Source organism: Centroberyx gerrardi, chromosome 2 (assembly GCF_048128805.1).
Source record: "Centroberyx gerrardi isolate f3 chromosome 2, fCenGer3.hap1.cur.20231027, whole genome shotgun sequence".
Lineage (NCBI taxonomy): Eukaryota > Metazoa > Chordata > Actinopteri > Beryciformes > Berycidae > Centroberyx > Centroberyx gerrardi.
The window spans coordinates 13813421-13836113 of NC_135998.1; the positions used below are offsets into that span (position 1 = coordinate 13813421).

At 42.4% G+C, this 22693-nt stretch overlaps 1 protein-coding gene across 2 annotated transcripts in view; it reads right to left on the reverse strand.

Annotated features, from left to right (window-relative positions):
- Positions 1–4967: 4967 nt before the first annotated feature.
- Positions 4968–22693, reverse strand: part of rabgap1 (RAB GTPase activating protein 1) — a 96410-nt gene continuing 78684 nt past the window's right edge. For both annotated transcript variants that reach the window (XM_071901304.2, XM_071901303.2), the window contains 7 exons: positions 21868–21960; positions 19350–19460; positions 18902–19006; positions 17363–17446; positions 12416–12487; positions 10171–10371; positions 4968–7771 (listed from right to left, as the gene is read on the reverse strand). In XM_071901304.2, coding sequence (XP_071757405.1) covers positions 7649–7771; positions 10171–10371; positions 12416–12487; positions 17363–17446; positions 18902–19006; positions 19350–19460; positions 21868–21960 — 789 coding nt within the window. In that variant the 3' untranslated portion in view covers positions 4968–7648. The remainder of the gene's footprint in view (positions 7772–10170; positions 10372–12415; positions 12488–17362; positions 17447–18901; positions 19007–19349; positions 19461–21867; positions 21961–22693) is intronic.

Consider the following 22693-nt stretch of genomic DNA (forward strand, 5'->3'; position numbering starts at 1 on the left):
TTCCACAACTCAAAGTTTATGCACATACTAATCTGGATAACCAATAAGAGACTTATTTATATACAGCAGGCATAGACGCATATTCACGGCCCGAATTTCACTTCGCCGCGATAAACAGGCTTGGACCTCTGACAAGTTTTTTGGGACGACCCATAATTAAATTAGAGTTCTTCCAGGGGTCGGTGCATCTGATCTCCTCACAAATCAGACTAACTTGACAGGATGCTCATACCTTCCCCCGGCGCTGGATATGAAGCCTGTTTACAGACTACATGTAGAAACTAAACACATATCAATCTCAATACATGTGTGTAGCCGTTTGAGCACACAAACAGATGATTTATGAGAGCTGGATTTCTGCACTCGCTCTCGGACAATCTCAGTTAAAATGTTGTGAGTACACCGGTTCAAATTAAGCCAATAAACTAAACGGAGGGTTGCTGTTTCTTGCTGTAGCTGATACACGGTAAGTGGTCAAATTCCACTTTAGGGACACGCTCGAAGTCGAAGGTGAAATTGCCCCCCCCTCCCCCTCCGAACTCTCCATGCCCTCCTGAACAGTTTCCCCCCACCTCTCCCTTACCGGAGCAAATTAAAATCCATACTAATTACTCCGTTGCCTGGCCGGTCGGGATGTTTGAAGTTTGGATAAATGAGCTTTTGCTGTACGAACTCTGGCTCCTTTGATAGCTCTCTCTGCACACCCAGATTAGTTTTCAACCGGCTTTCGCTCCTCACTTCTAAACTGTCTGCTCCCATCTGGATCAGATTACCCCCCCCGCCCCCCCCCCGCTACCTTCGGACATGTTCGTGACCTCAAACCTGTAACCACTGTTCGCTGAGGAACATCGGCACTGAATTAAATGACGTATCAGTGAACTGACATTAAATCAGGGACAGTGATAAAATAGTCAAACACCAAAATAACTGAAAACACAGACATTTATCAGTCTAACACTACTTATTATAATGTATACTATGAGATGTAGAGATTTCACTTAATCTATTTTGATTTTTTTATTTATCTTGTATTTCTTATCTAAAGTCTTATATACCTTGTGTAAAGCACTTTGAACTGTGTTTGTGTACGAAATGTGCTATATAAATAAACTTACCTTGCCATGTTTCTGAGTTTATATAATAGAAAATGTCAGGTAAAAAAAAGTGGTGGAGACTCTATTTCATCAAGCATTTCACAAACAAAAGTTTTTAGAGTTTTGGTGGATTTACCCTCCACTACATCACTGAAGACGATATACAGTAAGAAGGGATAGAGTCCCGTTCAATATCACACATCGGGCCACACAGTGCACACCGCACATTCCCCCATGTTTTAGGAAATACTTGAGAGAAAACGCTTTTCCTTCCCACAATCCACTGCATGCAACTACACTCAAAACCATGACTACGATAATCAGATGTTATGGATTAAGAAAAGGATATGTTTCAATTCCTGAGAATTCCCCTTCAGGCTAAACTGTGTATTAAGAGGAAAATGATGGGAGGCTAATTTGTCGCGGCGGCAGCGTGGAACATCGTCTTTATTCAGACGACTATCTGCCTGGACAGGTGGAGGCTGAGCCGCTCACCTCTGAGCCTGAACAAAGATAACACAAGATGAGAAGAGGAAACCACCTGACACTAGCGACTAGCACTTAGATTTCACCTTAAAGAGGTGCGTGTGTGTGTGTGTGTGTAAAAGACTAGCTCCTTTAGTGCCACTAGGGATTGACAATAATCCCTCCATACAAACATACAAACATTGACACACAGTCCAAGAGAATAGAGCAGAATGGGGTAGAGTAAAGCAGTAAAGTAGAAGAGAGAAGTGTGTGAGTGTGTGTGTGTGTGTCAGAGAGAGAGAGAGAGAGAGAGAGAGAGAGAGAGAGAGAGAGAGTTAATTGAGTCTGAATTTGAGTCCAGGTGAGTGACTGAGTGTGAACTCAAGTGTATTGAATTGTATTGTATGAATATTTCTGTGTGAATCTGTTTGTGAAAGTTGCTGTTAGTCCAGTCAGTGTCTGCGTGCATGAGATCAGTGTGTGTGTGTGTGTGTGTGTGTGTGTAGTCAGGAGATAGGGTGGCAGAGAGTTGAGAAGGTTGTGGGAGGGGAGGGGAGGGCTCTTGGGGCACAGATAGCTTCTCTCACACACACACACACACATGCACACACACACACACACACACACACACACACACACACACACACACAGATACATATATCCCTGACTCACAAATCATGAATCACTGAGCCATGCAGCAACTCAAGAAGCCCGTCCCATCAGCATTCCACCTATGCATTTGACTCTGTTGCTGCCTGCTGGCAGTATTTATAGCTTCGCAACACACAGGACAGGGAGAGGAGGGGGAAGGTGTCAAGCTGATTGCATAATGCTGACGCTCGTTACCTCCGATCGTTGTTGGTACAGGATTTCCGACGCGTCGTGCCTCGTGCCTCCTGCCTCGCAATCTGCAGCCGCGGCGGCAGAAGCGCAGCCAAGGCTCCCAACGGCAGTCATCACCAGAGGCGATAATTTTATGGCCCCGCACCAAGTTATAAACACTTCAGATGATATAAGAATCCGTACACACACACACACACACCGTCCGTTTCATATACCAAGGGGGGCCGGGGCGACAGGCGAGAGGCGCACGGGAGAAAATAGCTCATCACTGACACAGATAACAATGCAAAGATAGGGCCATATATTACACGGGATGTTCTCTGAGGGGTGATATACAGTACAGAGGAAGACAAGAGGGACGGGAATAGAACCAAACTAAGTAAAAGCTATTAAGAGATTTCCATCCAGCTTAAGGGAAATAGCTTGTTCAAGTGGTTGGAGAGTGACTGGCAGATAAAGCCCCGTTTTCACAAGACGTGATTAGCTGGAGGAAAACCGGTTTGTTTTCATGTTCGAAATCTTCTCAGATATCCAGAGAAGTATTCTCATGCGATGATGAGTCTCGTTATAACAACGCGCCTGATTTCTTTCTCTTTCACCTCTCTTTCTCTTTTTCAGCGACAGTAGGAGATGTTAGGAAGGAGTCTGAGAGGATATGACATAAAAAATCCTTGGAGATTTTTATAGAAGCTGACTTTGAACTCAGGTGACAGGTAGGCTACAGATGCAAAGAAAGCAAAAACGTGATGAAAATGAAGCAGGAAGGGCCAGCGGCTGCCATTGCACAGCAGCTCACAGAGAAACTAAAACAGCTGAACAAAATGCTCTGGTTTTGGATACACTGTCCAATTATGTTCTGAATTAAAACAGATGGAGGGAAGATGTTGATCTGTGGGAACCGCAGGCTTGGGGAAAGTAAAAACAGACTCCACTCTCATGGCACAGATGATTATTTTGATTTCCAAAACCCAGTCTTGGTGAAAATGATCACACTTCTCTATTATTACACGCCATCATATGTTAATTCAGCTGGCAGCAAAATAACCATAAGTGTTTTAAATTATACAGTGGCAGCAAATGACAGAAGATGGAAAAAAGAAACATTCTGAGTTCATACCTTTATTTTGAAATTCTTCAGCAGCCTTGACCTATATATATCCTCCACTGGTGGCAAGTTCTGTCTGTTAATCTATATCTTTGAGTGCTCACAGCAACATTTGAACATGAGAATTGTGTGTGTGTGTGTGTGTTTAACTCTTCTCCAGTATTCCCTGGGTGGCCGTCCGTCTGCTGTTTCTCGAGTCGTTCGCTCAGCTGGGAGCAGATCTATATAGAAACAGAACAGACAGAGACAAAGGTCGGGGCGATGGGAGGTTTGTTCAGTTCACAATCAAAGCTTTCTTAAACCTTTTCAGCCTGGAATCCAAATTGAACGCCTCACATCCGCTCATGTCGTCCTTCCCCCATTGAATTATGTCTACTGATGATGAAGACACAGTTCAGTCTTGTTGGGACTGATGTTGTTTTATATGATATTACTGTAAGCCACATGGGCACGATGGACACTTAAGCCTGTTTTAATGGATCTTGAATGAACTCTTGTGCAGTGAGTCACCTTTGTCATTTTTCTATGTGATACTTTATGTTGTGATATGTGTTTTTGTGCTTGCTGCAGTACAAATTGCCCATCTGGGACGATAAAATTGATTTGACACTCTCCCTTATGTATATATATATATATATATACACCTTCCTCCTCCACTCGCTCCAGTTTAGCACTTTGCCCTTAGATGATGATTCAATGGTCACAGGAATATTGTCCGGACGTTTTGGCTCTGATCTTGCACTTCTCACTATTTTTGTTGCTTGTAAAGTTCTCACTTTGCTGTTGCACTCATTGTAAGTCACTCTGAATAAGAGCATCAGCAAATCGGTTATAAGGCAGGCATCATCAGACTGTAGCACTTCAGTAATAAGTAATCGATTTGAGGATTTCTCTTTACTGTGCACTTACTGTATGTGTTGGACACTTTCTGCTTGATGTACTTCCAAAGTGTTCCTTAACTCCCCGTCTCTATTTGATTTTCCCGCATACTCCAAAATCCCCAGAAGAAGTATTTGGCTCTGAGGAGGCAATGCTGGTTGGAAAAGTTAATGCATCGCTTAATGACTTAAGGTTTGTTACCCAAACTGAACAAATCGGTGTAGTTTTGAATACATTGGGTGTGTTTCAGTGAAGTGAAGTCAAGTGATATCTTGGCATCATTCAATGGCATCATTCATTCTTCCCTCACATTAGAAATGATGGAGGCAGATGCTGCTCTATGGGAACTGTAGGGAGAACAAGGGTTAAAAAAAAAACTCTTGTAGCAGAGATGATTGTTTTGATTTCTAAAGTCAAGCCTCTGTGAAAATTCACAATATCTACCATGTTAACTCAGCCAGCAATAAAACAACCACAACTGTCTTGAGTTGAGTTGAGTTTGGGTTTGATTTTTCTTCCATGCACTGACAATACATGACAGAAGACAGGAAAAAAACAAACAAGATTTTTCTGTGTTCATATCTTTATATTGAAATTCATGAAGTATACACAATGCATCCTACACTATTACAATTTTCACACGTTGATAATGTTTTTGTTGTTGGATGATAAAGCTACGTTTTGGCATGTAAGTAACCAACCAAACAGCAGTTTGACTGAGAAGCTTGGAGCAAAAAACAATAAAAACATAAAACATCATTGTGGATTAAACTGTAGCACGGCAGCAGGTAGGTAGGTAGGTACAAGTAGGCAACATTAGTTATAGTTACAGAGTAGAAAATCATGAACAAAAACTCAATATTCATTTATTTATGTTTGTTATATACAACCCAGTGCCTTTAGAGGAACGGCCCTTTGTTCCTTTCAGCCTTATGTGACCTTTCCTCTGACATCACAAATAGATTCCAGCCAATCAGATCCTGTTGTCGAGCTAGATGCAACTTACAGTAAGAGTCCACTTTGGGCTGGAAAGGCAGAGAAACACTAATTTTCCTTTTTTTTTCAGCCTAACATGGACAGAAAAGTTTGAATAGAATGAATATTAATATTGTAGAACTGTAGAGCGCCCTTTTGACTCTCCTACCCATTGACTAAATGCACACAAACACACCAAACACACACACACACACACAAGCAAGCACACACACTTTCTAACCCCCCATCCCCCCTCCGGACTGATTTAGTGTGCGTGCCAGTTTGACCCCTCCTTTGACATCCGATGACTCCGACATCGCTCTGAGGTCCTGTGACTGACGGCATAACTACTGTGATATTTACCCCTCTTCAGGTGCACGGTTACAGCTCACAAGTGTGTGTTTATGAGTGTGCATGTGTAATTTGTCTGCCTCTTGTGAGGTTAAGATCATGTGTGTTGGGTTGTGTGTCTGTGTGTAGTGTGTCTACCTTTATACAATGTAGTGTGTGTTGCATCTGTCTCTAAATGTGTGTGTGTGTGTCTGCCCTGAAATCCCTTTATGTGTGTGTGTGTGTGTCTGCGCTGTAACTCACTGTCTCTCTGTGTATAGTGGTAGAGAAGGGCGCAGAGGTCTGGTCTGTGCCGTGAAAACTAACAGAACCCAGCCAGCGAACAAACACAAACACGGCCCGTCACCTCACATAACAAAGTATCAAACATGACCCTGCCCAGTCAGGGTTAAAGGTCAAAGGTCACAGAGCAGCTGGCGCCGGAGAGGGGGAGGCAGGGAGGTGACCTGGCCAATGGGTTTCAAAGGTGTGTTCAAGTGCACAGGGAATTACAACTTTCAGTGTGCGTGGTTCTGTATGTGTGTGTGTGTGTCTTACTTACACTTGTCTGGGTTGGAACATGCACTACTCTCTGTAGCGCACGACTGAGGGCCTCTACAACGGACTTAGACCAGAGTCTAACAGGTACTATAAATATAAAATACATGGGGTATGTTTGTTTTACTATGCCTTGCAAGCAGAAGTTTGCATGTTTTGGAGCTGTTCTTTAAGTTTCATTGTGCTGGGAGATCCAAATCAAACAAACCTCATGCATGTTATATGTTTGAAATTTGACAGGTACGCTACCGTCGCTGATCACCACAGCTTTTATGCATCTATTGTACTGTAAATTACATTTTCATATCCACTACCGTCATTTTCATCAACCTTCAGATCAAGGCTTTGTCAGCAAACTCCTCTTCCTCAGCATCATTCATATACACATTTAAACATTAAAGGAAAACTAGACAACTTGGAAAAACGTTGTTCCCTTACAAGCATGCACACATTCATAACCTAATTTAGTGCTTTTTCTTTCCCTTGGACTCTCACGCTCTCTCTCCCTCTGTCTCTCTTATACACACACATATACACACACAACATAGTTTAACGTTATCTCAGTTATTCATGGACTCAACCACGTCCTTTCAATCTGTCTAGCACGCACACACACACACACCTCACAATCAAAACAAAACAAACATGCTCACACACACACATATCCTCTTTACATAAGCACATTCATATACATACATAGAAAAGAAAGGTATTGTTCAACGTAAATTAGAAAAAGCTCAGTTCTGAAAAGGCGTCTATTAGCTCTCGTACCTAAACAAAGTTTTACAGGGACTGGTTTTGTTTTGTGCCAGTAGTTTAGAGGGGAGGAGGAGGAAGAACAGGAAGGAAGGATGGAGTGTTTTTCTTCTTTATCCCATCAGGACAGTTAGAGTTCTGATTCCCTCCCTTCCTTCCACATCTCTTTAATATCAGTAGTACAAAGACAAAAATCAATGAAGCATCTCTCTCTCTCTTTTTTTTTTTACACTTTTCTTTCTTTGATCGGTCGAAGCACATCGTTTCTCTGGGGGAAAGTGGTACCGCTGTACTTCATCTTACTGTTTTCCAACCCCTTCTCATCAGCAAGGTCGGCTCTAGTCGTTCGGGAGGGGAGAGTGGGGTGTGGGGGGTTGGGAGGGGCGGGGCTTAGAGCAGGAGAGGTGGAAAGGAAGGAGGAAGGGAGGGAGGGAGTTTGTTTTGATAAGGAGAACGAGTAACACAGTCTGTAGTAATGGTCATCCTGGGATTTTAACGGTCAAGGTTCAAGTTAAGGTTACGACCCGGCGGGTAACGTTAGGGGTCCAGAGGTTTCAGCGTGATAAGTTGCACTGAGCGCCAAGTCCTGGTCTGGGTAAAACTGGGTGACGGGGGTGTCGGGGGGGGTGGGGGTGTCAGGTTAGGTGGTCTCCTTGCCCTGGGTCCCGGTGACGGTCTTGATGGAGCTGAGCGTTCGGTTGAACCAGGTCTTCTTGGCGGCCTGCACCTCGTTGAGGGCCAGACCCAGATGGTGCTCCAGGTCCTAAGTGGAGAGGAGAAAAGAGGCGAGACTGAGGACCTGAGTAAAAGGTGAGATAAATATGAGGCTGTGATCTATCAGCCTCAATGCTATGGCTTTCCTCTCTCGGCAGCTTTGAGCCCATTAATACTATTAATCACAAAAAATCTTGCTCCTTTGACATAATATAAAATCACTTCTTAAAACGTATCTTTTTGAAAAGGCCTCTTATAATTTGCTGTGTTGTTTTCATTTAGTACTTTTTCTTGGTGTCTCATTTTAAATGTTGCCTATGTTTTTACTGTTTTTATTTTCTTATATGATATTGTTATTACTCTACTTTTTCCACTGTGAAGCACTTTGTAACTTTGTTTTGAAATGTGCTATATAAATACAGTTTATTTTTATTATTATAACCCATTCAATTCCTCAAACAGGTCCTTGGTTCAGTCGGGCCACACATTTTATAAATCATAAGTAGTTCACTATATCTCCCCACCCCGCTTTTAAAGAACGTCATGCTCCAGCCTCTCCTTAAAAAAACACTAAATCTCAATCCCCTTAATCTCAATAATTATGGACCTATTTCCAAACTGCCCTTCAGCTACATAACATAGCTACTGTTATTCATGAATTACAATAATATTTTTGACTTGTGTTTCACAGCTCACCACAGCACTGAGCCCGCTGTACTCATGGTGACTAACGAGCTCGTCTTGGCTGCTAACGGAGGTGATGCTCTGTCCTAAATCTGTGAGTCCTCAGCTCCGCTCTTGACACTGCAGATCACAGCATTCTCCTCAGTCGCTCCTCAAACTGGGTCGAGCTCACTGACGCTGCTCCCAATTTCTTTAAACCGTATCTTGCTAATAGCAAATTTTCTGTTGTGATTGGCAACGCCTCCTCTTCCTTGGCGCGTCTCAACTGTGGCGTTCCCCAAGGGTCGATAATGCGATAAGGGTAGAAATATAACAGGCATTTTAATTGCTATGCTGGCGACACGCAATGTACCATAAACTCTAAATAGCCTAAATAGCCTTAAGGAGTGCTGTCTGGATATTAAGTGCTGCATGTCCCAAAACTTCCCCCAACTGAATGACAATAAATCTGAGATTATACTTTACAGTCTTGGTACCTTCTCCGCCTCTGTTAAGCCCACAGCTGGAAATCTGGGAGCAGTATTTGATTCAGAGTTTAGTTGTGACTCTCAGGTAAAGCGGGTTGTGCAGTCATGTTTCCTATAGCTGGAACATATTGCTAAAATTAGGCCTTGCCTCGAAAAGGTAATCCATGCCTTTATTTCATCAGCTTCATGTTAACTTTAGAACTTGATTTTAAGATCTTAGTGTTAGTTTTTAAGGTTCAGCGAGGACTAGACCCGAGTTACATTTCCGACCTTTTGACCCCTTTTGAGCCTGAACGGAGCCTGAGATCCTCAGCGCCCGTCTAGCTGTCCCGACATCCAGGCTGGAAACTAAAGGTGACTGGGCGTTCGCAGTCAGAGTCCCAATGCTTTGGAACAGCCTGACAGAGGAAATTATCTTCTAAATCCCTACTAAAAACCTTCTTTTATAGAAAGGCCTTTTATAATTGTTTTATTTCACTTGCTTTTTGTGGCTTTTATTGGTCTTATTTCTTTTCTGTCGTGTTTTAATTGTCTTTGGCATTTATTTTAATTTTTCTGTCCTGTACTTTTGTCTGATTTTATTACTTTTGTAGAGCACTTCCTAAGTTTGATTTTGAAAAGTGCTATATAAATAAAGTATTATTGTTGTTGTTATTAATATTAACATTAGAACAACAAAAATCTTGTCTTTACTATACGTGATATCCTGTTACAATTTTAGTCCTACACTTAGTGTGTCCATCCTGTATTTTGTAACCGTTTTGTAACGTGTCAGCACCAATTAACCAGGTCACATTCCTTGTGCACCCGTTGTACTTTGTCAATAAACAGTGATTCTGCCGCTGACAATCATTAATTATTTTTCTTTAGGCCAGAAAATGTGCTTCTACTGTGGTCTGTTTGCCCATGTCCATACCTACACCTTGCAGTCAGCTCTCAACAGTCGTGTGGGACCTGAACTTGCCTTTATGGATTTAACATCAAAACTTGAATATGTGTCCAAACTAGACTATTATCTGATCATAGATCTTTATTGGCCTTCATGTTAAACTATGTTAGAGCAATGACAATTCACTGTCCCATTATTTACACTATATGACTGCATGTATGTGTGTGTGCTTTTGTATGTGCATCTGCCTGTATGTGTACAATGATTATTGCACTCAGCCTCCACCAGCTGTAGTTTGATTTATGCCAGTGTGTGTGTGTGGGTCTACATGTGTATGTACTGTATGTGTATTTGAATCTCGTACTCAGCTTTCACCCATTGTAGTTTGATTTGGGCCAGTGTGTGTACCTGGATTTTGCACTCGGCCTCCACCAGCTGTAGTTTGGTCTGGGCCAGTTCCAGCTCCATCTCTCTCAGCTGGTTCTTCAGACCCTCCTTCTCCTCATCCGTCTCCTCGGGACCCCCATGGGGCGCCGTGCTCACTGCAGCCCGCACACGGCCCTCCTTGTTGAAAAGGCCGCTGCACTTCTCACAGCCTTCCACTTTAGACTGGAGAGGGATAAGAGGAGAGAGAGAGAGGGGGGAAAGAGAGAGGGAGCGACAAGGTTAGAGAAAAATACAAGGTAAGCACTGACACGCTTACACCAATCTCAGCCCTAGCATGGCCCTCTTTCTTGAAACAATCACTGCACTTCTCACAGCCTCCCACTTGAGACTGGAGGAGGGTAAGAAGGAGGAGGGAGAAACAGCAATAGAGGGAAACAGCAACAGTGCAAGAGAGAAAGATAAAATATCAAAGACAACTCTTTCAACCAAGCAAAAAAGAAAATGCATTAGCAGGGTATGTAGACCCTTTTCCCTCGCTTGAAGATTCCTATCCAGACAACAATTTTGTTTTACATTGTTTAACCAAAATGTAAACATCTGTATCAGGCCTTGTCATTCTGAGAGCTTCTTGCAAGTAAGTCAAGTTGAGCAGAGATAATGCTGTGTACAGTTACTGAAGCAGCTGGCAGCTTGTCACTGTAGCAGCCTTATAAGAGGCTGTGACTGGCCGATCCCAGCTACCTCCGCCTCTCCTCTCCTGTCAGACTGGTGTTTTCGTCTGTACGCTGTCACTGCACAGGCTAACGATTGCAGCCCAGCCAGCACGTCCATTAGCAGGCTAGCTCTGTTTCAGGTGGGTATTTCTGGTACCGTTAGCTTGCCATTTGTGATAGTCAGGGAGCTGTTTTCAGGTATCCTTATATGTGACGAGCTATTACTGGGCACAGAGCGTTTGTGCAAGCAGTCACAGAAACCCACTGTGTACAGCGCCATACTGGCCGTGTTGCTAGCCAAGATCGCATTCAAGTGCTTTTGCTTGCCTAAAGTTATGTAGTGTTTATTCAGTCATGTTGCGCTGGAGGTGCACATGCCTTGGTCAACTCTCCACTGCTGGGAACATTAGTTAGCTTGCTGTGCTACTACGCTGCCAGCTTTACCAGTCTTGGGCTGAGCCACACTGGAGGTGTTCGGAGGTGGCCTGACACTAATACAAGATAGCGCTATTTCAGCACAGATACATTGGTAGCATTGGTAGCTGGAGTGTTCCTGCTCCACTTGCTCTTTGTAAGATTGGCTCACCCGTACCTAGCCTGCTAATAGTAGTGCTGGTTGGGGTGCAAACGCTTCGGTGTGTAGCTCCAAAGTAGACATCTGAGTTTGCTCAGATTGGGTTTCTGCTCCTTAACCTTCAGTCGGACAAGGCTTTCACAGGCCAAACCGACGCCTCTCCCTCAAGTCCTAAAGATGATCATTTGCACAATTCGGTGGGTTTTACTCGGTTTACGTTTTAATCCCAAACAACAATGGTAGTTTCAACCCAGTACTTGCTTTGAGAGGGCTAAACTAGTTTCTGAAGTTTTTCCCTTCCGCATCTTGCAACCAGCAAACGTTCTCCAGGCTGTTGGCTGGAAGATTGGTTTACATCCATCGATTTAAAAGGACCACCTGCATTTTTTCCAGTGTTAAGCATTACCTTTGACAGTCAGGAAAAATGAGAACAGAACAAGAGTTACGAATGTAACTAAAGTTCTATGAAGTCTGACAGACCTCAGGATAATGCTTGTGTACGAGGAAGGCACTGGTGCAATACGTCATCCTAGGTGAAACATGACTTTGTTGGTCTAAACACTCAACCTGCACATGCATACGATGGATAACATCCAGTGTTAAGCACTGCTTGTGGTGGTCATCCAGAATTCACAGAGCTGCAGTTACATCTGTAACTCTCAATTTAATAACTGCATAAAAGACACGCATGCACATGCACACTGACACTCATAAAGACATACTTGCACAGAGATACAGACAAGGATGCACACAGATGTCTTTCATAAATTGATGTGTATACACAAAGTATAAAAATAGACACAAGCAGACACCACGTCTCATAATAACGTCTTTTTTTCCTCAAACAGCAGAGCCCTCTAATTATGCTCCACTCCACTTACCACGTCCTGACTGTTAATCTACAGTATCTCACAGTGCTCACAGCAGTGTTTTCAGACTTGTGTATGTGTGTGTTTATGTTTGTGTGTGTAAAACTCACCCTGATTTTCTCCAGTTCTCCCCGGGTGGCCGTCTGTTGTTTCTCCAGTCGTTCGCTCAGCTGGGAGCAGATCTATAGGAACCACAGACAGAGACACAGTTTAAAGATCAGGGAAATTGGTCTGTTCAGTTAAGAGTAGGCCTGCAATGACTTGTTCCACAACAATATCTGAAGAAAATGTCAAACTAAATTGTTTTTTCTTGTTCATTAGTAATTCAGATAAATTGATGAATCAATTACTGACATATCAATAAAAAAAAAAATCCAAACTGAGTATCTCATGTCAACTTCTACCCTCTGAATTATACCCCCTCTCCCATATCTTCCTCCTCAACATGCTCTTATTTAGCACTTTTCTCTTACAAGATCATTCTGTGGTCACAGGAATACTGTCAGGACACTCTGATCACACTTATTACTATTGGCTGCTTGTACTGTTGGTGATTGAGGAACTACTTCTACTGTTGCAGTCATTGTAAGTCACTCTGGATAAACGTGTCAGCTAAATGCTTGAATGTAAAATGAGTACATTTAGTGCTGCACATGGAGACTAATTAAGGTTTACACTAAAATCTGTAGCAACCAGGATGGATTTGATTATTTTGGCTAACAAGCGGTGTGCCACCCTGCTTTTATTGAACCCTCAATCAATGTTCAAGGCAAGAATTGTTATTCATCAGTAGATGATCATTAGTTAATTTGAGCACTTCACTTTTGATGTCTTGTGCACTGTGCCTTTTGGACATTTTCTTCTCCATGTGCTCAAAGGTTTAGTGTTCTTAACTCCCCATCTCTTTTGATATGCCAAGTACTCCAAACTGAATGAATTAATAAATTATTGACTAAAGGTTTGTTGTCACTCAGCTCAAACAACGGAGGTCTGGAGAAATTGGAGAAAAATGGCACTTTTCTGCCTGGTTAGGACAAGTTTCCACCATTAGCTCTTTGGGTAAATTAAACGAGTCAGATTAAAATGGATGAAAGTTTTGTGGGGGTAATAAGCTAGCTCGCTAACTGTAGCAACTTCTGTGTTGTTCCTACGACAGTAAACAGTGGGCACCAGTGCCATGCTTCGCCCAAGCAAAATTTGATTGTTGTGAATGATGACGGTGGCACCCAGTGTCGCCGCCCTTTTCTAACAAACTATTGTATTTAAATTTCTCCTGACCTTCGCCACAGGTGTGGCTATGCAAGATTAGGAGTCAGGAAACCAAGCCATAACCACACAGAATATTCTATGGGGTCAGGTATTGCAGATGTAGTATGAATAGAAATATTCACAAACATTTAGCCAAGTGGCTCTCTGGGCTTGCAGGATGATATAAAACATGGAAAAAATAGATTTCTAATACACATTATCATGTGTCAGTCTATGCAATAAAGCTTTTATATTGGGGAACTATAGACACTAAAACCTCAATTTCCCTCCATTTCCTTCCACTCCAAAACTACTGTTTTTACAAAGGAGGGTTTACACAGTTCTCACTACTTTGATAATTTAGCAGTTTTTCACATAGAATAGTAAAGATATGCTGGGAAAAGGGGACAGAAATGTGTGAAAACATATCAAATACAAACCAAATCAAAGCCCATGCCATTAAATATCGATGGTTGATAAGACGAGTACACTAGTCTACTATCTCTCAGAGGCAGGCCTTAAACCGCTTTTTAAATACATTTTTCCAGTTTTCTTTTATTGTCTGATTTGATTTCCTTCCTTCCTGATTGGCCGTAATCCTGTGCACGACCTGGTGTCTCTCTTTCCTCACCTCTCTGTCTGTGACTCTTGGTCATTCAGTCACTGCGGCGGAGGCTTCATCCTCTTACTCTAAGTCCATTAGCAGTGCTACAGGTGTCGGCTGTTTTTCCAGGACAAGCTGACACACACACACACACACACACACACACACACACACACACACACACACAATCTCTCTCTTTCTTTCTCCTTCTATACCACTAAGCCACAACGCCACAAACATGCTTAAATACATACACACACAAACCCCCCCCCTACACACACACTCCCACACACTTGTGCTCTAGCTTGCCGGCTAACAGAGAGATCAATGTGACATGAGTCATCTTAACAGGAACATCTTATCATCCCACCTCTCTCTGCAGACAGCCCATCTATCTATCTGTTACTGGTCTCTGCATCTCTCTCTCTCATTCCCCCCGGCACGCATATCTCTCTTCATCCTCCCCCTTTAGCCTAATATCCATCTATACATCTATCTATCTTTAGCCTACCACATATCCATCTTTCTCCTCCTACACGTCTTTCATCTGTCCTCTTTTTCTCCATCATTATCTCCCTCCTTTTTTCTCTACTGCGATTATTGCACCCAGCTCTTTACCTCCCCTCTATCACTACCTTTCTCTTATCCCTCTTCATCTCACCTCTCCTACTCTCCCCGCTGCTTTTTTTTTAACTAGCACCACTCTACAGCGTTCGTCTCTGTACCAAAGCCAAAAGGCTTTTACCCGAGTTCCTGGTACTCATATTCAGAACGGCTCTGCCACTCTGTCTTCAATCTGTGGTTTTTAGGTTATCTCTTTTTCCCAAATACAAAGTAGGCATTACATCTATTTTTCTATAATTAGTAGGAAGACTGAGTGGGACACAGTGTAAAGGACAGAGAGTTCTGGTGGGATTTAAAACCTGTGCAAGACGGGGTACAGGTGATTGAAGAAGCAGGAAGCTTAATCACTCTATCATCTCTGGGAACACTGTCAAGGATCAATTTTGCTCAGGAACTCAGGAAGAACCAGGTAGTTGTTTTATTTTTTGCATTATTTAACTGAGGTGTCACACTGAAAATGGGTTTTGTGCTCATTTCTGGTAGGTCAGACCCATGACCCACATAAAAGTCCCAGAGCAACTAAATATGACAATTTCTTCCTCATTTCTGTTTTACTTTCAGATTTTTCTGTTTTACTTTTCCCTAGAATGATGATTTTATATATATGGATGCAGACAATTCCAACATGACGCTGAAATCAGTGACTTCAGACTGTAAAACTGTAGTAATTAATAACTATAATGCTAACAGGCCATAAGAGAGACTGGTAGCACTGGTACATGTGGCTGTACCCAGCAAGTATCCGGATAGCCTGTGTGTGTGTGTGTGTACACAGGCCCTGCTCCAAGCTACAGCATGGATTACAACAGACAACTGGACACTGTGCAGCTCCACCATTAACAGACTTTTCATTATCCACAAGGGCTAGAGGGGCAATTAGCAAACAAAGCTTTTTTGGCTCCAATCACCCAAAAAAGAATTTGGTATTCCACTGAAATAGGAAAATGCTATTTGGAGAATAATTTGCGTTATCTGGCTTGGAAAATAACAGGTTATTTTGGGGAACCATAAGCATTCCACAACTTGTCAATCCCAGAGGATTGAATCCTGCTGTCCTCCCTCTGCTCTCTCCTCTAGAGAGTTTTGTTCATTTTCTCCTTTTTCCCGTCTATCACCCCCTCCCTCCTGTCAAATAAAGAACTACTTTTTGATGAAGCCCCATTTTCACACTTAGCACGGCTCTCAGCTGCATACTAGCAATCTGAAGGGTGCTTTCAGCTAACACACACACACACACACACACACATAAACATACCGCATCAAACCCACCCCCTCTATGCTAGGTCCTGTCATAAATTTTCAGATGTGCTGTCATTCCCAATTTCATGTCAATATTTTTAGATTCCGGTGAAGGTAAGGTCCGTTTCTAAAATAGTCCTCTTGCTATTTCTGTCTGTCCCCACAGGGAACAACTGGAGCTGGATGTTGCATAATGTCTCTGTGGTGATGGGAATAATGTTTAATGTGAGTAGTGTATATCTAAGTGTTACGCGACAGGATGAGATCTGAATAGGATGAAAACCAACTAAAGAGGGATTCGGGAGGACAGGCTATCAAAACAAGCTCATAGACTCAGTCATCAAACGCTTTGGGTTCAGGTTAGGGGCAACGATTCGAAAAAAATTATATATCGCCACTTCACAAACTAGACGAATGAATGAAAACAGAACAAAGGGTATATCTAATCTCTCTCTTGAAAAGTATATTATTTTAATTATTTATGCCCATCTGTGTCTGAGTAATGGCGAGAGAAGCTTAGATCTGAGAGGATACAAACCAACTGAGGGGAGATTTAGGAGAACAGGAGCGGTGCTCAAAGGCTCACACTTCAAATGCTTTGGGTTCAGGATGAGGGCAACAAAATGCACAAAAACAAAATAAAATAACTACTTCACAAGTTCAAAAATACTAAACAAAATATATAATATGCAAGCAAAAGCATACTTTACAGTGCTAAAAAACAATAAATCCATACTTTTATAAAAATGTACAGTTGCAGTGGGAATGCTGATGCCACTGGAGTAGTGAGTGAGCGAGTATCTAAATGATAACGATTGATATGAAAGGATGGAAATCAGTACATGAGCGGTTCAGTGGAAACAGGGTGGCTGTGTCAAAAAATACTTGTTTTTTTAAATTCATGCAGTGCTTTGAGATAAAATGCACTATAAAACTGAACTATTTGACAAATTTAATAATAGACTAATGCTAGTGTGTAGCACCTGGGTGCCTCACTGGATATCCATGGTATTGGCAGTGGTGATGGAGACGATATATAGCATGTAAATCAACAGAAACCAATTTCAAGGAAACTGCGGCGGGTCTCACAGTTTGTAGTTTCACTTCTCTAAAGCAATTGAACAAAATGTACTTGAGAAGGAGAAGGACACACCTTAATATGCTATGTGAACACACTGTGTAACACCATGGCTTATAGTACAGTATATTCAAATTTGAAGGAATATATATATAAAATATTCCACTCTGTAACACAAGTATTCAAGTAATATCTGTGGATTCTGTCAGACACAAATTCACAAACATATTACGCACAGCTGCTTATCAGATATACAGTCCATACCTGCTTATATTCTCCAATAATGGAGCCGTTCTTCTTAATCTCTGATTCAGATTTATCTAGCTCTCGTCTGCACATCTCCTTCAGCTGTGGAAACACACACACACACGTGCACACACACACACACACACGCACACAAAGACACACACACACACAGGGATACTGTTAGGCTGTTGCAGGGAACAGAGTCCAAGGACAGGAGCGGCGTCAGAGGCCCCAGAGACCGTGTGACTGCCATGAAGTATAAACAAGACAGACCGAGGTATTGGCAGGCTGGAGGCTGGGGGCAAAGTCATGCCCTCTACACCCACCCACACGCGAGCACATAATCACTCACAGCAACACCTACACACACATAAAAACAGAAGACGTTTGGAAGACAGAAATGAGCACACGGGGGAGCGGAGGGCGGCAGGTCTGTATTCTCAGAGGGATCCTTCACTATTAAAAATCTAAAGAGCAAATCAACAGCCAAGATGAAATAACATCCTCTGACATCGAGGGTTTGACCGTGGAGAGTTGGTCTCTTTAAAATTGACAAAGAAGATAGAGGAGGCCCTGAAAGTTTTTGTAATATCCTGTTTTTCAATCGTGTGACATGGATACAGATACATTTGTGAATGGGCTTTTTTTTTTTTAAAGAGACAGTGGGAGAGCATGACAAAGAGATTCAAAGAGAGAGTGACAGAGAGACAGACAGACAGATACAAATAGAAACACAAACAGACACAGACAGACAGGTGCTTGTGCTTGTTGACACTTATGCCTAAAGGGCTAAATGACTTTAGATCTGATTGGGGTCAGTTTTTCACTTAATCGCTAGGTTCTGTTTGGACAAAAAAAAAAGGTTTTGTTTGGTTCAAGTTGGCCTTCACCGAGGCTAGTCCTGCCTGGCTGCAGCTCAGGTGACATCAGCGCTACTCAGCCAGAAAAAATAAAATTATAGCCTAGTTTTTAGAGAACAACATAATAACCCAATAGACCAGAGGTGGGCAATCATGTGCTAGAGACAGGCAGGAGTCTGCAGGTTTTCATCACAACCAAACACCACATCGGGTGATTTCACTGATCAGATCCTCCTCTCTGGTTGAAGGTGTGTTATCAGCGAAATCACCTGCTGTAGAGTTTGGTTGGAATGAAAACCTGCAGGCTCTCGGCCCTCCACGGCACATGGTTACCCGCCCCTGCGACAGACTAATCTGTCTCGCACACTGCTCAGTCATGGCCTGTCACATAAATATTGCATATTACTTGCTCGTCCTCCTCCTCTTGAAATCGGCACAGGCGTCCAGCTGACCTGACTGGCCAACAGGAGATTTAAGCAGCTTATTTTCGCAACAGTTCTGACGATTCCTTCTCGTCTAGAAAAAGAAACACTATCTTGGAGTAAAAAAAGCACACTGTTAAATATATTTTAGACTTTAACTGGGCTTTGGCTCAGGAAAAGCCTTTCCTCCACGGCCTCGCTTTAGGTTCTGGCAGAAGTGTTTGGGGTCGGCGTTGGGTTAGGCTCCAATCTTCAGGCCTGAATTAAGCTCTAACCTGTGCAGACTCTTCCTCCAGTCGTCTCTTCTCGTCCTCCGAGTCCACCAGCTTCTGTTTGGTCATCAGCAGCTCCTTGTTCAGGGCGTCTGCCTTCTCCTCAGCCTGACACACACACACACACACACACACACACAAAATAACCAAATGTTGCTTAGGTCACTGAAAAGTTAGACTCGATCCACTATCTTCTTCATTCTCTCTCTCTCTCTCTCTCTCTCTCTCTCTTTGTGAAAGTGTATATTGTCATTGTCTTCAAACAAACAACTACACACATGCACACACACATGCACACACAGACACACGTACATTCCCTACCTTACATACACACAATCACTAATAATGACACTCAGGTCTCTCTCTGGGTTTCTTTCTGTCTCTCTCTCTCTGTCTCACACACACACACACACACACACACACACAAACATATTCTTCCACTGTGGCTTACGTTGTCGAGGTCCTTGCGCAGTGCAATCTTGCTGCTGACCAGTTCATGGGCCAGGTCATCGTTCTCCTGCTCCAAACGCATGTTAGCCTCTTGCAAACGACGGTTCTCTCTCTGGACAGAGGGAGGGAGAGAGACAAACAGGGTTACAAAGGGACAAAGGACAAAGTGGAAAAGAGAGAGAACCGATGAGACAGACAGATTGACAGAAAAAAAACAAAAAAACAGAGGGAGAAAGATACGTAGAAAGAGAAAACAGAGATGAAGACAGGAGAGAAAGAGTGGGACAGCAAAACAGAGAAGGAGAGAAGTGGAGAGAAGTGAAGGGGCAAGAAAGAGGAAGGAAAGTGAAGGGATAGAGTTGGGAAAAAAGAGTTAATCAGAAAGAGTTGCGACGGAAGGCGGCGTTTAAGTGTTTCTCCCTGGCTCAGTAGTTTCTAGACACTATGAAATTATGAGTAATACAGCAGTATATGAGTTTCTGCGACAGTAAAAGTTAACTGATCAGCTGACAGCAGGATCAAACAGTAAAGAGTCGTGTCTAATGGTTAACTGGGCATAACTTGTTAGCACATCATTAACAGCAACAGGCAACTGCATTAACTACTGACATAAAGGTACAATATCAATAAATAAAAGTCTTGACACTTCCTACTACTAAAAAAACTGACTGAGAAAATATAGTACTACTCTTTTCATACTTAAATTGGCATTTGATTCAGTGAGTTATTGATACTGATGATGTTGTACTGTATAGAACAGACCCTTTAACCTTCAGATGACTTATGGCATGAACGATTAATGTGTTTGTTTTTGTGCCGTATTCTTTTCTTTCCTGAACAAGGATTGTCAAGGTCTGCAGTACATGATGATTTATTCTGTTCAGTGCAAAAACTGTCAAAATAAGGTGGTTCTGTTTTACGCTCTAATGGATTCACTTAGCCTACTGTTATATTTAATTTTATAAAACACTGATCACACTTAAATGCCTACAGAGTTCATTAGGAAATGGAGTAATGAGGCACACTTTTTTAGATAAGGAAAAATAGCATGTACAAGTGTTTCTCAAGACATGAGTGTTATTTCAGATTAACTCAATCAAGAGTCCATTATCTACAGCACAGAGTTGTCGAAATGGACTTTATGGAGTTCAAAATATGTAACATTGTTGAATATTAAGTTACTACACTACTAATAAAAGTTACTGCAATCAGTCAGAACGATTTTTTATAATGTACACATGGCTAATACAGATGCATGATTGAAGGAAATGAACAACGAGGACAGCAAAGCTGTTTCCGTTTCAACGCCTCGCTGCATGTCTTTGACTAAGTGAATGGATTCTTTTACATTGAAAGAATAGTTTGGGTCAGACCCAGGTCCTGTATATCATCAGTGTGAAAGGCTGTACGTGCGATATTAACCCCCACTTATAACCCACATCAACATCTGGATTCAAAACATGCTTCTAGGGTGCTTCTCGCCTGCGACTGCTGCACGCTGCTCCGATACGCTCTGCTCGCCACTGAGTGAGTCAACGGTTTATGCAAGTACACAGGTGCATGTGGGTCTTCCCCGGCTTGGGTGTGAATGTCTGGTATTTAACTGAAAGTGACTGACAAATGTCATCATGCATTTTGGTTGTGAGTTGACTCTTTAGACTTTCTTTAGGTATCATGATTTGTATCTTGATTGAATATAAGTTTATGGTAAATGTGGTTTAAGCAGTATATACCATTTGTATATGACATGAACTTCATCCACAGCGATCACAACCAGATTTTCTTGATAAAAGATGAGAGCATGTTCCGCCATTTATCATTATCAGCATCAAGATTCTGGGCTGCCGAAAACAATCTGGCAACGTCCATAGATAATATCCGAGTCATTATTAACACCGAGCTGCATGGCTGTGAGACCCAGTTTGGCAAAATTGTGGATCTGGTCCTCCATGAGTGAAACCAACGGAGACACAGTGATGATTACTGGTTTTCCCTCCCTGACATTTTCTTCTCCACCAACGGAACTAGGCCGAGTCCGGTAGGAAGAAGAGTGAAAACATCTCCTCTGACTAAAAGGTATGTCTTCAGTGTAGTTATTTGTTCTTCTTTTAATGTATTTATGCTCAAATTCTGAAACAACAGAAGGTATTTCAATGCTGACACACTCCATCGCTGTCATTGTTGTTTACTATTCTGCTGCATCACGTGTCTCGCAGGTGATCAACTCGCGAGACACGTCTGGCTCGCGAGGCTCTGGGAGAATATTCAACTTGGTAAATTTCAACTTTGCTAGTAGCGGAGGAAACCATTTGTCAGTATTTGTCCACTGTATGGCCACATGGGGATCGAACCCAGGCCCTGTGGCTGGGAGACAAACTCCTGCTGCACGTCGGAACAAAGCATTTTGTCAAGTCAATTAAATACGACTTCTAATATGCTGTTTTTGTCAATTTCCTTGAGAGGGAAAGGGAATTGCTGATGCCACGTGTGAATGTGTGAGCATGTGTGCATTTGTCTACCTCGTATCTCTCGATGGGCGCCTCCTGCTGCTCCTGCTGCTCCCTCATGGTGTGGTACTCCTTCTCAAACTTCTTCAGCTTCTTCTGGCTAATCTGCAGGGCGGAGAGAGCAGAAACGCATGAGGCATTACACTCATTAACTGTATCACCCATTATGTTGAATTACACTAATAAGCAGAATTGAACACTTAAAGAAGGGCGTGAATTTAAGCTAGCCCGCTACTCTTTGGCTTGTGCACTAAGGATGGCTGCCATAGAAGTGTCTTTTCAATCTTCACTAAACAAGGATGCAAGATTTAGAGTCCCGCTGGACCGCGGTTTTTCTGTCCAGAATTTGAATGAGATTTACTGGAACGAGTGCAGAGGCGGCTGCCAACCAGCCTCGATAGGCTAGAGCCCAAAATACTGTGCTGTCCCCGCACATGAAGTATCGCACTCATGAGGAAACACATGCACTCTTAGGATGAATGAACACCTGAAGATTTGTTACTTTGTTGAACTTTATTTTTTAAAAAGTTCTCAGATTTATGGAATCAATAAAAATGTCACTATTATATGTGGGTTTTCAACACAATACATAAAACATTACATTCGTTGCCTTCATTCATCTTAAAGCAAGAAATATAAAAGCGTATAGAATACAATTAAAGTACAGTATGGAGCATGAATTTTGTGGAGCTCAGGATTTATGGGTTTGATTGTACAGTTAATTGTGCCCTGATGTGCGGGGCAGGCGGAAACACTCACAACAAACATTGCACTCTTGAGGATTGATATAATAACAAGGAAACTTTGGTGCTATCTAGGTCCAGAAAGCATGATCTAT